The 15987-nt window shown below is 44.5% G+C and overlaps 1 protein-coding gene across 2 annotated transcripts in view; it reads left to right on the top strand.

Annotated features, from left to right (window-relative positions):
• The first annotated feature begins 697 nt into the window (after positions 1-697).
• The window catches only part of EPB41L4B (erythrocyte membrane protein band 4.1 like 4B), an 82965-nt gene continuing 67675 nt past the window's right edge, over positions 698-15987 (top strand). The window contains exon 1 of one of the 2 annotated variants that reach the window (XM_059856689.1): positions 698-1088. In XM_059856689.1, the coding sequence (XP_059712672.1) occupies positions 789-1088 (300 nt within the window). In that variant the 5' untranslated portion in view covers positions 698-788. Of the gene's footprint in view, positions 1089-1150; positions 1407-15987 lie in introns of those variants that run through there. The other variant, XM_059856699.1, reaches the window with a different exon arrangement.

The following is a 15987-nucleotide window of genomic DNA, read 5'->3' on the forward strand; positions in this document are numbered from 1 at the left end:
TGTGCACGGGGCATGTAGGCAGCGGCGGGAGAGGCGGTGCGATGCCCTCCTCCTCCTCCTCCTCCTCCTCCTCCTCCAGGTGGGATCCGCCGCTTCGGCCACCACCTCCAACACAGGCGAGATCCGTCCTTCTGCCTGCGCCCGCTTCTCCATCCCCTCCCTTCCTTTTTTTATTTCCAAACAGCTTCCCCCGTCCCCTGTCCCGCCCGTCCGAAGGGGCGGAAGCGGCAGACGGGCGCGGGAGGGACGCGGGGCGGGGGCAGCGCGCAGAGCCCGGCGCGCAGCAGGGGCCGCCCGGCAAGCCCGGCCGGGGAAAGAGGCTCCGCAGCCCCGCCGCTCCTCTCCCCTCCCCGGCCCGGGGGCGGTGGCGAGGGGCTGCCGTCGCGCAGACACCGCCCCAGCGCCCACGGAGCCGGGGTTGTTTCTGGAGGAGAGGAAAGGAGAGGAGCAGCGCGGCTCGGCCCGGCTCTTGCCCAGCCGAGCTGCGGGGCGCTCGCCCCGGCCTCCCCCGCAGGTGGCCGCCCGCCTCAGCAGCTCCCCCTGCCCGCCGTGCCGGCCGCACGGCCCGGTGCGCGGCGGCGGGAGGGGCCGCGTCCCGCCCCGCCCCGCCGTGCCGCTGCCGGGCGGCGCTGCAGAGGGCGGAGCGGGCGGCGGGGCGGTGCGGCCGGCGCCCGGCGCGGGCTGGCTCCCGGCGGGCGGCGCTGCTGCGTTGCTCTGGGAGGCGCCGCGGGGCCGGGCGCGGAGCTGCGGGCTCGGGGGTGTGAGCGGCCGGGCAGGGCGCCCCCAGGATGCTGCGGTTCCTGCGCAGGACCTTTGGCCGGCGGTCGATGCAGCGTTACGGGCGAGGAGCCGGGCGCGGAGCCGGGCGAGGTGGGCTCGGCGGCGAGGGGGACGAGCGGGACGGGGGGCTGCGAGGAGCGGCCGCCGCCGCCGTCGGCTCGGGAGCCTTCCCCTCCTCGCCGCTCCCCGGAGGGGTCGTGCACAGCGCCGGAGCGCCCGTCCACATCCCGGCGGCCGGCGGCAGCAAGCCGGTGCTGCAGTGCCGCGTCCTTCTCCTGGACGGGACCGAAGTCAGCGTGGAGCTGCCGGTGAGTAGTGTGCGCTTACCTCCGCCGCCTGCAAAACGGTGCCTGCAGCTACCCTCTCCCCTCCTCCGCATCGTCCCCCCCTCCCCGGCGACAGGCACCTGCGAGTGCCCCCCCCCGGCCGCACAACAGGCGCCGTTCTCCGGGAAAGCCTCGCTAGTTTCGTCCTTCCCTCCGCGGGCGCCCTCGCCGCCGTCTCCGCCTGCATGCACCTGCTGCCAGGTGCGCGGCGCGCCTCCCCGCCATGACCGCCGCCCGCCCCCGTCCTGCCGGCGGGAGCCGTCTGCGCCCTTCTTCCCTCTCCCCGGAGCCAGCGGGGAGGTGGGCACCCGCTCTCCTCCTCCCCTGCGCAGCCGAAAACAGCCCCTTGCAGCGCTGCCTCCCGCGGCGCCTCTCCCGCCGGGAGGGGCCGTCCCCGCGGTGCGGGCGCTACCTGTGCCTTTCCCCGGCTGGTGCGGGGGGGCCGCCCGCTGAGCCCGTCCGACGGCACCGCGGGCTAGGGGGGCATCCCGACGTGCCGGGCGGGGGAGAATGGAGCCTCTGCGGGGCAGCAGTGCTTTTGGTCTCGCTGCCCTGCGGTTCACAGCCCCCAGCCCCGCAGCACCTGTGGCACCGCGGGGAGAGCGAGGCGCAGCAGCGCTGTACCCGCCGCGGTGGGGTCTCCGGGGGGTCGCCTCCTCCTTCTTCTCCTTCGTTCTTGTTTCCCACTGTCCCCGCTGCCGGGGCCGGCTGAAGGGCTCTCCGGGATGCCCGAGGCGCTCTCCCCGTCCCGTGGCGCCCGGGTGCGGGGCCGGGGTCAGGGGCGAGCCCGGGCGGCTCCGGGGTGCAGCCCGAGCCGGCCCGCGGGTGCGTGGATGGTGCCGGCGCTGAACTTTCTCCCCTCCCGCCGCTGTGCAGGAGGAATGAGGAAGGGACGGTGCTGGCCTGCGGGGCTGTGCGTGTGTTGTTTGTGCCTGCTCGCTGAGGTTGGGCCGTGTTTGTAGGTGTTTCGGCATCCTTAAAGCTCGTTGTGTGTCCTTTATCCTCTTAAACGCAGCTGCACAGTGTGTATCGGTAATTTGTAGTTTTGGTTTTTTTATTCCTCACAGCTGCTAAGTACTCACCACCCATGCTTTTTTGCTGACCTTTTCCCTCCCTCTTGAAACCCAAGTTTCCCATGAAATAGTATGGAAGTTTACTATGTTTGAAAAGCATTTAATCTTCTTTCCATTTCAACGTAAATAGTCACCAGCTATTAAGCTTGGTCTCCAAAAACAGGTGGGAGAACTTAGTGAGTGTAACAGCCTGAGAAATTGTGCACTGCTTTAATCTCCAGCAATATAAAAGAGAGGTTTTTTTCAGAGTACTTTTAGACTCTTGTTAGGTGCCTTTCATATTAGCTGTCATCTGTATATATTGGCATCATTTCACTAAAGCGTGGAATTTGGCAACCCTATTGTTTCTGCTTGAAAGAAACAGAAGAGATTGAGTAAGACTCTTACAAGTGAAGTATGTGAACGGAGCCACCTAGAGATACTTGCTGCAGCATTATCAGGCCTCCCTTGCCTACAGACTACATTGCACATTTCTAGATATTTGAAATGCTAATGTATTTCCTCTCCTCACATCTCCTTCTCAATTTGCTGCACTCCTCCTAGCATCTCAGCACAAATCTTTTATAATGTAGAGTTGATGATTGTTATCAGTGTGCTGAGGGTTTACTTATAGAGGTCTGTGTCAATAAGCTTGGTAAATATTTTGTTTAAGGTTATACTCTGATTTGTCAAAGGTCAGATTTTGCTGTAGAGCCCGTTTTAGACGGTCTGAGGATTTGTAGGATCAGAAGGTGAGGTAATGATGCTCATAGTCCTTGAGTGCTGAAAACATATGGGCATATCTGCTTGGCCCAGTAAAGAAACTGTGGAGCATTCTTGCTTGACCTGACCTTCAGATGAAGTTTAGACTTGCCAGTGCTCTCAGAATGTGAGCTGCACCTGTGGTGGTTGTAGCTCAGCTGTCCAAAGACAGAGTAAGAAGTTGGCCTTTTTCTTTTCCACCCAAATCCCTAGAGTGATGGAGGACTTTTGGAGCATGTAAAAGCTGTCAGTGTTTTGAGGATTAAAAACTGTTCTGTTGAGTTACATATCTGTTTCTCATGTTTTTTTCCTTTCTTTAACAGAAAGTGACACCCACACTGAGAGTTAGAAAAGCTGAAAGAGGCATTGCACTGTTTATAGAAGTTGATCAGTAAAGTTTCTCCGAGCTTTGCAGGTCTAGATTTCATGGGAATAGGGCGTGAAACAGAATGTGCTTTAATACTCAGAAGCAGAGCTATGGGACTGGTTAAGCGGAGTGAATTGAGTAGCATCTCTTAAAAAAAAGTGTATGGTGCTTTCTTTCATTTTTGCTCAAATTTTATCAAAAGGAGGGAGTGTAGGCTTCATCACCAATGAGCAGCTTACTCATGAAGTCAAGTACAAAGATGATTGCAGAGGATTTCACTGTCCTGCTGATTGTGTTTGCAAACACTTATTTCAGGAGATACTGGCATCTATAAAATGTGCTCTTCATACTGACATTGCTCCCTCTTGCCTTTCTAGTTGAAAAAGGAGCTTGTTGATATTAGAACACGATACTCTTGCAACTACAACTTTTTAGGCTATCTCTAAGACTTTGTTTAGGAGTAATTGAAAGGTTTATTGAATTTCAAAGACTACGGGGTTTATTTGCTTGTGTGGAAGAATGACAGAAAAGACATGACTGCAGGAAAATTAGCTGTATACACAGAAAAAAGGTTCTGAGTTCTTTTCCTTTTAGTTACTGTTTCTTTGTTTTTTTTTTAATATTCCAATTAAACAGAAACCCTGAAACTTTTGTCCAAGTTAAATGTAACATGTTCTGCCACAGTGTTTTCTTATAGGTGGGGGGCTGTTGGAAAAATAAATCCTGCATCAGTAAATCGATAACTGTCTTTGTGGTCAGTGGTATAATTTGTGTGATAGTGTCTGTATCAGAAATTAGATGTCTTGTAAGCTCATGTTAGTTTACGGTGGTAACGGAAGCAGAGATCTATCCTGATCTTCAAGTTCTTCCTTAGCTCGTTCTTCTCTAGGCTGTATAGCAGTAGTGAACTAGAATCACCTTCCTTCTTTATTGGTGCTTCCACACCCTCTTTCTCCTGGAGCATTTGCACTTTATTCTTTTTTACTGCACAGTCCAAGGGCAGGACTACCCCATCTGCTAGCCTGCCCTTCTACGTGCTGTGTACTCTTTCATTTGTAGGTGTTCTCTGGCTTTCACAAACTCGTTTCGTACCCAGCTGCCCCCACACAAATGTCAACATAAGATTATTCTGAGCACTGCAGATACCCCTGGATAATGGTTTCTATACTCAGCTTCTTGCATGAAATTTCAAGGATTGCTTAATGATGCTGGCTTTTTTCTTCACTCTTAAGGAAGGAACCATGTGCTTTAAAAGTATTCTTTCTAAACAGAGTAATGCACTGGATGGCTTTTTAAACCCACAAGCTCCTCAGGGCCCTGTATTGAATGTGAGCTGCTATTAAGGTTGGATCTGTTATACAGGAGTGAGTGGCAGTTGACCAGTTCTGTTGCTGTGGGGTGATTTCCCATGGGAAGGGGAACATAAATGGTGTCATTACTTCTTCTTGACCTGTCACCATGTGTCTGCCCATCTGAAATCCAGTGATGAGAACTGATGCAAGGAGAAAAAACACTTCTATTAGAAACCATCCCTCCTTCCTCACACATAGCTGTGTGTGTATTTCTTTTTACCATTGGGATCCTGTTCAGTATCTTTTGTGTTCCGCTCTGACTTACACTGGAGGCTGTTAGCTGGTCAGAGTTTGCAGCTTGGTTGTAAGTAGACGGAAGGCCACTTGCTCACTGTTGCCAAAACAGTCCTGCCTCTGTTTTTCTGGAGGACTCGTGACTTTAATGAAAGAAGAACTGGTTGTAGGTGATGCTGTGTTCTTACAGAAAGAATGCAAGGAGAGAGCATTGACATTTAGGCAGCAGTGATGGTGCCTGCTAGTTAATACATAGATAGCTTTCAGATAAAGCCAAAAAGCCAAATTTTTCCTAACTCTAAGGCATGATGGCTGACATTTCTAAAAACTGAGCCTTTGATTTTTAATTAGGTGCATCTTATGAAAGCTTAAAGGGCAGATATGAAAGATGGCTATTCAGTGGGACTGTCAAGAGTAGCAGGAATTAATGTTGCTTAATGCCGTTGAAAATGGTATTTTCTGATAAATTGTGGGAGGGCAGGAGGAGAATGTGTAGAGTGTTCTTGGCTTTCTGTAGTCTTAAGTGGGATAAAAGAAGAAGCAAATGGTAAGCTTCCTCCACTATGAAAATCCTCATCCTGCAAAGCAGATCTGAGATACCTTACATTTTCTGTGATGTGAATCCACAGTAGTCAACATGTTGTCTGTTATAAATACTTCTTTCTAAAAATCTTCTTGCTCTGGTAAATTCCTCTGCTGCTGTGAAGACTGTTACAAAGACTTGTGTGATGTATTAGAAAGTATGTAATGTTTAAGGATTAAATTAATCAGCAACTCAAATATAACTCTTCATATCTGTGAATTATTTTCAGATGAATGGCTTTTATATTATTTCTTTGTCATCCTTTTGGTGTATCTGTTTTAATAATTGTTTTGGCTGCTATGGAAACACTTCAGGACAGGAATAGTAAATGTTCTTCAATACTGTTTTCTAATCTCTGATCTGCTATGTGTTGTATTCTTTTCTTCTTGGGGTAACATGAACATAGCAAAAATTGCTGTCTGGCCTCTATGCTTACATCAAATATAAATGTTAAATTAACTCTTCAGCAGTCATCTCAGTTTTATTGATTAGTGTATTTGACTTGATAAAGTTATAAATATCAGGCGAGAAGTGAAGCTCTTTTCTTCTTTCTTTCTTTCTTTCATATCTTATATGACTTCCAAATAATGTTTCATGAATATTATCTCTAGAGACATGCTCTAATATGCATGTGGATACTTGGATTCAGGTCCTGCTCTGGAGTTTCCTAACGAAGGAGTTACACGCACATACACCTCCCTCTGACAGATATATTACATCACATGGGTAATGGGATTTTTAATTAAATTCTTTAAAGCTTTTATCACTTATAAAATCGGTAATGTGCCTTCTTTATGCAGAAGTTGCCTTTCAAAAACATAAAATTAGAGTACCTACTGGAAAATGTTAAAAGCATATTTGCAACACTGGAAAGGGAAAGGCCTCTCACGTTCATGAGCTCCTGTGAGCAGCAGCACCAGTAGTTTCCTGCATAAACTCATCAGGCTCTGTTGGTAGAAGAGGTTGGATATTTTTGCTTCTTCAGTTCATGTTGAAATGCCTTTTGAGTACCTTACAGCTCTGATTAAGCAGCTGTATCTGGAGCTCAGTGTGTTGTCTGCTGGTAATAACCTTTAATTATGTTATCCCTGCTCCATATGCCTTGATGCATTGCTGCAGTGTGTACTGAAGGTGTGTGAAAGGCATTCGTAGTACAATCACACACAGAATCAGGAACGTGCACAGCCCCAGAGAGAGAAAAATGAGATGGGGTGTGCACACACAACTGCAGCCATGCTACAGAAGTGCATGAGATTAGGCTCTTGAGAGAGAAGAGGGAATTTTTGGCCCTTGATGTGCTTGCCAAACATCCCCAATAAATCTACAGCAGATAAAAGAAACACAGTAGAAAAGGGAGGACATAGTAGAATAAGGAGACAAAAAGCAGTGTTTTGTTTTGGCATATATAAGAGAGATTCTGCTTGTGAGTTCCATTAGTTATTAATGAAAACCAATACAATTTTTCAGTGTAATACAGATAGACGGGATGACAGGAGTGCTGCTGCAAAAAGTTGACAACCAGGGAGGGGGAGAAAGCCAGTGATGAGAGCAGTGTAATGCAAAAGCAAGAGCACGTGGTACTAGTTCTCTGATGGAGAGCTTATGTGTTTGGAGAGATGGGGAGAGGATAAGGTTGTTGTATGCATTTGTTCAGAAGCCTTTCAGCAGTGGACTAGAGAAGACAGCTGTGCTTAGGAGAGTAACCATGTGAAAAGCCAGTGTGGCTCTCATTTCTTAGCCCAAAAATGCATTTCATAGCAGATGTTTGCCCTGGACTTACCTATCTGAGAGAAAACCTTGGAGAAACTTTGAAGACCACCATGGATTTGAAGGGAGAGGATCTATAAGAGGGAAACTTCCAGAACAGTTTGACAATACAGAAACTTTTTTGTCAACAGTGTATATCTAATATGTTTTGAGGCTTTGTCCCAGTGGTTCTGTTCTAGCCTGTAGTGCTGGGTGGCAAGCCTGTAGCTTCGGGCTCTTAGTAGGAGTCCCAAAGAGGAAAAAGAACATCTGGGCATGTAAAAAAAAAGAAATAGGAGCAAAGAGACTTTGGAAGCGCAGTACATGTGTAAGGGCAAGCAGAGGACTAGTTTTGTTTGGATTGCAGAAGATGGTACAGGAAGGAAAAAGCTGAAGAGGCTGTATGAATAACAGTATAACTGTATATAAAGTATGGGATTTATTGTTCATCTGTTTCTTTTCTGAAACAGAAAGGGGACAGCTATCTCTGCTCCTACTTCTCTGCGTATGCTTTGTCTTCATGTACTTCCTTGTGCTCCTGTTTGCAATGCCTCTGTAAATACCTTTTTATGTAACTTTCTCTGAGAGGCCTTGTTTAGTGTCTCACCTTCTTCAAGGCTAGGTCCATTTTGCAGTTCAGGTCTTCTGTTGTTAAATTCCCAACCATTTCAATTCTCCCTTTTCATTTGCAATCTTCTCCTTGAGCAATTATAGATAATTTTTCTGTGTGGATATCATCTGTATTACTAGCATGATACCGAATGAATTTTCTTCTTATAAGAGCAGATTTATTTTAGTTTCATGGGTCTTCCTTTACTTGACTCTGTTTTCCCAGTCTGTAAAAGTAGTTTTATTTTCTTCCCAGGAGCAGCTAGCTACACAAGCTGTGAGGGATCTCTTCTGGAAGGCACTGTATAAAGAGCATTAGAGATCTGCTTCCTTCTGATTTGGGGCTAGAGCATAGTTCTCTGTCCTATTCCCTCTTAGTAGTTTAGAAAATTTCTGTGTGCTTCCTGCAGTTGTCAGGAATTTGCAATGCTCCTCAGTCCTGTTCCTTCCCTGGGAAAGTTCAGTTTCCCTGCTGTGGCCATGGGTCTGTGGCTGGCTCTGCAGCTCATTCAGCCAGCTCGACTCACCAAAGTGCCCCCTCTGCCAGGGCACAAACGGTGCAGGTTGGGGACAGCTTGTTGGGAACATCTGTACAGCTGACATTAGGGAAACACTGGTAGCTATTGGTGAAGTTATCAATTCAAAGTTAATTAAACCTCCATACTTTAAGAACGTATGGTTTCACATGGGACAACAAAAATGGACCTGAAAAGTCAAATGATGTGGACAGGAGGTCGAGAGAAGGAGGGAGAATGTACGCATCATTGAGTTTTTAGGCTCTTTGCAAAGTAACTAGAAGGATAAGGATAAGTACAAATAGTTTCCTTTTTTGCTAGAAGGATGAACTCAACAGCTGCTAGCAGTATGTACAGTGTTTCTGGGTTAGTATTTTAAATACTTGAAAAACAGGGGGCTTTTAGTACTTGTTTTCCAATGTAGACTATGGTAAATGTTCTTTTATTTTTTCTACATTAGAAATAAAAGGGTTGGAGGGTAATGAAGTGTTTAGAGTGACCATCTGCTCTTCATTTGACTTACTATTTCCATTTATTTCTGTGCATCAATTTAAATGTGTCCTGGACCATTAGCTATATTGTGATGAGATTATTTTGAAATATTTGTTGAAGTTACACACTCAGACTCCTGCTATGAACCATGAAAAATATTAAGAGTTAATTTATGTTGGCTGTTTGGTTTTGATCTGTGCAGATTCAAATTGTTTCCCTTCCTTGTTGTTATGGAACCACAGATAGTTTATCCAAACAAATACTGAATGTTGTCTTTTTGTTTTCCCTTTCCTTTTTTTTCTTTAAACACACTGAATTTATTCTGTATTTCATTATCTTAATATGTGTGGTACAGTTTGTATAAGAGACTGGAAATCCTAACAGAAGAGCAGTTTAATGTTTGTGAAATACTACAAATAACTCTACACAAACACATGGAGAATGTTGGTGCTTTCTTTTGAAGAACTTCACTTTATATGAACATAGCAGTATCAAATATACAGTCAGAAAAGCAGTGTTACCATTGATGGATTGTTACCTGTAATTTAATTATTCTAGACTGTAACATTATTTCAAAGGATAACTTATTTGAGGATTAATTCTTTTGTGACTGTTTGAAAATAATGCTTTCCTCAGTAGTTCTTTGTAGCACTAGTAATTGATTGTGTGTATTATTTTCATTTGTATGTTATGTATATATCTAAAATAAATGTAAAGGATTGAGAGGATTTTTGTAATTTAGCAGTCTTGACTGGGAAAACACCTGTTTCTTTTTTGTCCTCAGCTGACACTAAACAAGGATACTGCTTCCCATTTTTAAGTTTAAAGTTTCCTACTGTGTGCATTTCACTCTGCGAGAGTTATATATTGGATGATAAACAACTTCAGTTGTCTTTGCTAAGCTTTAGTATTATCCCAGGTTCTGGACAGATTCTCACTTAGATGTGATGCAATTAGCCTGTTAATATTATTTATCAAAATCACTCTTGATGGCATGAGGTCCAAACTTTACCTGCTTTAACTGTGCCAGTGAATATTTTCAAAGTTTTCTGAGAAAAAAAGCAGTCCTCTGATTTTTTTTCCTTCTCTCTTGTGTCCATCCAGAATTGGTCAAGTCTGCTTTTTGTCATTTAAACAAATCTCTTTCATACCTTGTTAGTGGTTCCTGGATCTATGAAAATGGTATGATTTTAAATTAGGTGCTTACTTTTATGTTAAAAGTCCAAACTCAAGAACTTCCATTCTCGAAAGCAGGTCTGAACACACCAGTGTTCAGTGCAATCATTGTGTTGCAATAAAGATCACTATTCAGCAGAGATGCTGATCCTCAGTCTGGAGGTTTTACATTCAAGCTACTTACTGAGTAGAAATTCTTCCCGAATAATGAACCTTCCATGAGTGCTTTGCTTTGAGAGATGATGAATGATGAGTCTGTTATCTCTTTGAATTAAGCAAATAAGGGAAGAGTGGTGGTATTCTTCAAAGTAGGTCGTATTGCTAGGAAGGGCAGCACCCTGCAAGTGTAAAGTCCAGCGAGCAGTATCCACTTTTCTCTCATTTTTTGGTCTTTGGATGCCGATGGAAATTGCTGTGAATTCAGACATCCTGCTGTAGCTCTGGGGAGGGACGAGCTGGTTTAATAGTGTAACAACATAACTTTGTTGTGCAAAAGACTTAATTTCTTTTCCTCCCTCTTCCTGCTGTTTCATGTTACTGGATTTGATTTAGTTTCTTTCCCTGCTGTTCAGCAATGAAGAGAGGGTGGCAGGAAATGTTCTTCTTTGTGGCTGGCATCCCCTTTCCCTGAGGAGGAGCATTTCCAGCCCGCTCTCACTGTCTGGAGTCAGCCCACAAGTCTCATCTGCCACGGGTACGCTGTGAGTGGGGCTGGGAGCGCCCAGCTGCAGGGGGGCTCCACGCGTGCCCAGCATTTCTCTGGCACTGCTGATTCTGCCTGCAGCTCTCAGCAGCACATTGGAGTTTTGTTCTTCCAGTTAATTAGATGTTCATTTGGATGGGTTTTCTTTTTAATGGGGGAACTTGCTTACGCAGACAGTAGAGACCCCTGGTTCCTTGTACAGAGGCCAGTGAAGCCATTAGATGTTGACTGTAGCACTTTTCCCTTTCTCCTTTAAGCTGATTGCTTAAGCTGTTATCAGCCTGTGTGTGTGCTCTCTTGCTGTCCTTCCCTTCTTCTGATACAATGATATTTCACATTTCGCTTTTCTCTGTTCAATGAACTGTTTCAAAACTTATAAAATCAAACCCCCTGTTTTTAGGTGTGAAAATTGGTGAGCCTTTGGGGCAGCAAAACTCAAACTGCTGCAAACACTAGGCACTTGGAGAGGAATATTTCTTTTAATTGAAGGGGTTTAGTTCATGAAGGGTGTATAATATATTTTGGGAGGTCAGTCTGTGAAGAAATAATCTCAACAACAAATATTGTATACAGTATTCTTAAAGTTGTAATGGTAAACAAGATAAGGTTATTTGTCCGTTTTCACTCTCAGTGCAATACAACAGTTATTTACCTGCTGCCTTCATGTTTTCCCTTGAATTCTCTGAGCCATCCCCTCTTTCATTGGTATTACTTATAATTATTTTTTCTTCCCTGTGTAGCATGTTGATGCATTATATGCATTAAAATTTATCCTACAGTAAAACTTTTCTGATGTGTCATTTCTAGCTTTAGAAAATAAAGATGTTTACTTTAAAGATGGAAAAAATGAGGAAGGAGTTGGAGCCTTTGTCTGTATATTAGCAAAAAAATAGGCCTAAGTTGATGACTGCATTTCTCAGAAGGGAGTGGGAATAGAAAAATTCAGTGCTGTGAAACAAAAACAAGTGGGTTCTGTTTGCTGCTGTTGAAATTTGCCAGCAGATATTCTCATTTTACAGTACATGTGCTTGGATTTTGATGTATTTTCACATTAAACTCCCAGCAAATTTTGGTCTGTGATTTGATCATAAAACATGTTTTGTAAAAAAAAAAGTTCATCTGTTTCAGCAAACGTTTTGCTTTAACAATATTGTTATGGTCAGGAAAGTGGACCATATTTAATACATATTTAATACGTGTTATTGTATTAGTTACTGATAGAATGGTTTCTTCTTGAATAATTTAATCTCACTTTGACAGAGCAAAACAGATCATCTGACAGCATTTCCAGTATGATCAGAATCTTGAAAAATTGTCAAACAAAGCAGAAAGATATGTTCTTTTGTAAATAGAAAATACTGTTCATCCAATTTCTGTTTCAGAAAGCAGATTTTTCCCTGTATAAGCTGCCAGTTTCTCAGCATTTGTGTAATGCCAGGAGGGGAGAACTTTAGTGCAATGCAACACTTTCCCAGCTGTTTCAGTAAGCTGCATGCTCGAAGCTTTCTAGGAAGAGAAAATAGTCAGAAGAACCTCTGTGTGACACCTCTGTGTGAGCTTGCTGTGACTTCCAGGAGCTGTTGAGAGTGGGAAAGCTGCAGTGCAAATGCTGGCTTGAAGATAGCCCTCAAAATGAACCTTGTTTCTTTTGCACTCTGGAAGGCACCGTGCTGCTTACTGAAATCCAAAGTTACTTCTTAATTTAAGGCAGAGTTACTTCTTAATTTAAGGCAGATAGAGCTTTTACATAATACCAAAATCGTCAGTAAGGTGTTTGGAAAAGTTGTTTCTTGCAAGCTACAGGGCAAACAACTGGTTAGGTTGTGAGAGGGATAGGGAAACATCTAAAGAATATGAATTTCTCTTTAATGCATATGCACTAACATCATTAACAAGATAAGACTGTCAAGACTGGGGCAGCATTTAATGACTTTGAGCCAGCAAATACAGATCCCATGAAAAGCCTCAGGCCTGAGGAGCTCTCCCTACGGACAGCAGCTCTCTGAGCAGCACTGCCTGCATTCCTTGCACAAGATCTGGATTAGACTCCAAAATCCTGTATATGGGAAGGAAGCTTTTCCCCCAGTTTTCCTTTTGAGTCTTAGAGAACTACATATATTTTTTGTACTGGTTTCTTAAATGGTGCAGTTGTCTGTCTGCATTGCAGAGCTGATCCAGGTGAGGTGGAGGATGAAGTTCTTTTCTTTCTGTTGACTTGTGCATGATGTGAAAGTGCTCACTGGAAACAGCAGGTATTTGACTGACCCTGTGTGATCCAACTCCAGTTTGTGGTGCTGAACAAGTGTCTCTGAAAGCAAAACATGAATTCAGTGCAGTTCTGGAGGGACAAAATGTGACCACTTCCTCTGCTTCTGAGACTGTTGTCAGCTTTGCTTGGAAAATATCTTCTGTGAAATGCCAGACTTGGGTAATCTCTGCCTGTGCACAGATGGTGGTGGAAGCTCCCTGAGAGGCAGACCAGGGCGTGGGAGGCTGGGTGTAGGGCTGATGCTCTAGGAGACTCAGGGGTGACCTTACTGCTCCACAGCTGCCTGAAAGGAACGTGTGGAGGACAGGTGGGCGTCAGTCTCTTCTTCCAGGTAACAAGACACAGGACAAGAGGAAATGGCCTCAAGTTGTGCCAGGAGATGTTTAGATGTTAGGGAAAATTTCTTCACTGGAAGGGTTGTCAAGCACCGTAATGGGCTGCCTGGGGAAGTGGTAGAATCACCATCCCAGGAAGTGTTCAGAAATGTGTAGATGTGATGTTAGGTGCATGTTTTAGTGCTGGACCTGGCAGTGTTAGGTTAGTGTTTGGACTTGATCTCAGAGTCTTTTCCAACCTTAATGACTCTGTGGTTCTACAGTGAAAACACATGCTTTGGAGTATGCTTCTCTTTCTGTCTTGTACATGGTCATAAGCCACAGTACTAATAAACTTGGGGTGGTTTTACTGCTAAAGGATGGGTTATAAATGCAGAAATGGCACCGTAGACAAGCCTGCAGCTTTGGTTTCAGATCTAAATGAATTTAGGGGGTTCCTTAAAGTGCCTTCGGTGCCTAGGGCCTTGGTGAGGCTGCTAGTTCCTAGTGGCAGTAAGAAATGGGATTTATGTTTGAGGTAGTTAGGACTTATGATGCACATTTTCCTTTTGTGTTGGAATAGGGAGGGAGACGGTGTTCTTAAGGCTTGACTAAATGAATACAAACTTACATATACTAACAGAACTTCTTGTTTTTACAAATAATTATTTTTCAAAGAGAGTTATTAGAATGAAATATATGCAGAAAGTCTCTGATTATTGTTACCTGCCTTTATTTCCACCCTGCCCACTCCAAAAAAACCTGTCTACTTCACCACCACTTCTGACCAAGCTACTGCATTTGCTAAGAAAATTTACTTTGCAGTAGTGGTTAGCAGGTGTTCCAGCTGTCTTGGTTCCCATTTTTTCCTCCTTTTAACATCTTTTGTTGAGGCTGTTAGGATGATGTTAAATGGAAGTCAACTGACTATTCTCCTAGACATAATTTCTTCTGTCACTCTTTATATTGGAGAGAGTCATATGGATGGCTTGTAAATAAATAGGATCTGAACTGTAGGTTTGTTTCAGGTCAGAAAGGGTCATTGTGAACCCTTAATCTGTTCCCCTTCCCTGATCAGTCTCTAGAACTTCTTCCAAGAATATGTTTTAAGGCTGCCACTTTTTTACCATCGGTGCTCTCCTTGGATCTCATTAGTTTATCTGTCTTCAAGAGTCTTTAATGAGAAGCAGTTACTTACTCATGTTGCATTTGGACTTATCAGTATAATAATTGGTCTTTTATGGTATCCAGTATTTTTATGGTCCCTGTTATCCCCTGTCTTGGTACTTGAGCAGGCAGGCAACAAAAAGTCATGGAACTATGGGGAAAAAATATTCTCCACATGCGGGTATGTGAAATTCATACACGTGCCACCTCTCAGTCTTGTCTATTTTGAAGTAGATAAAAACAAAATTTATTTACAGATGCTTTTCAGAAAATATTGTTTATAGCTTTTTTCTGACTTTGTGACTAATGTGCAGACATTTGAGCTGAACACAGCAGTGTTGTGCTATAATGGTTTGCTGAATGTTATAAGAAATGGCATTGCTTCTTACCTAATGTTCCCTTGTTTGTTTTCTTGGCTGTAACGTTGCACTGCGAGGTCACAGTCCATTGTTTTTCTGTTGCTATACCAGGGTTCTTGCAGTGCTGCTGAAAGTCAGGGCACTGTCTTTGTCCTAGTGAGTGTGAGTGAAACTCACGTTCCTCTCTGTGTGACTTGTGGTTTCACTGAATTCAGCTGCAGTGTGTTGATGCAGTTCTGCATCCCCAGGATTTGCAAATCAGTACGTACAACCAACGAGAGCCATCATCTCCTGCCAGTTTTGTTCAGCAGGAGTAATTTTATTAGTTCCCTCCCAGGGAAAACTGGTGAGTGACTGTGAGCAGAACACTTTAGGGTTGCACTGACAGTGCTTCTTGCTGGCTGCTTTCCTTCTTTCCCTTCGTGATTAATTTTTTTTTAAAATCTGCCTCTTGTGAACTACACACATCTATTTTAGGAATGCTTCTGCTTGCTTCTGTCAGACTCATCAGCTGTGTTTTGAGAGTATGGGTGTTTTGTGGTCAGTTTAATTTGAAACAGTTCTTGTCTTCTCATCCCATCATGGTGCTGTAGACAGACCCCTGCCCTTCCAGCTGTTTGTGGGGCTGTGCTGAAAGCCAGGTCAGTGATCAGACCCAGGGATGTTTCATTGTGAGAGGGAAAAAAAGGTGCATTTGCAGCATTGAATGTCAGAAATTTTAGTTAAAAGTTAAAAGTATGGCATAAGTGAAGGTGCAAGCAGTAGCCAGAGGGCACAGAAGCTCTTTAAAGTGAAAGTTCTGCAACAGCCTGTGTTGTTGAGTTGGGCTGTGAGGCTCTAAGTAATCACTTTAGGAATGGATTGGTTCATGTGCTTGGTGCTCTCATAGCTTGGTCATGTGAGTGCTTCTGGTCTGTCCCACCAAAGTAAGACAGGTTAGTCTGAAGTGGAGAAGAAATAAGTGCTTGGTTGCTGCACTCATGTTGTTCAGTGACAGAAATTGTGGCAAAGAGTTCGAGCTAGGTCTGCAAGAACTCATCTGGTCCGAAGTCAGAGATCTTGCAGAAATTCTTCTGAGGTTTATTATTGCTGGAGTCAAATAACAGTGTAGTTTTATGGAGGAAGAAGTTAGACTTGTTTTGTGAGGCAATTTTCTTGAGATCATGATGAGTGGTATAATT

The sequence above is a fragment of the Haemorhous mexicanus genome, chromosome 1 (assembly GCF_027477595.1).
Source record: "Haemorhous mexicanus isolate bHaeMex1 chromosome 1, bHaeMex1.pri, whole genome shotgun sequence".
Taxonomy (NCBI): domain Eukaryota; kingdom Metazoa; phylum Chordata; class Aves; order Passeriformes; family Fringillidae; genus Haemorhous; species Haemorhous mexicanus.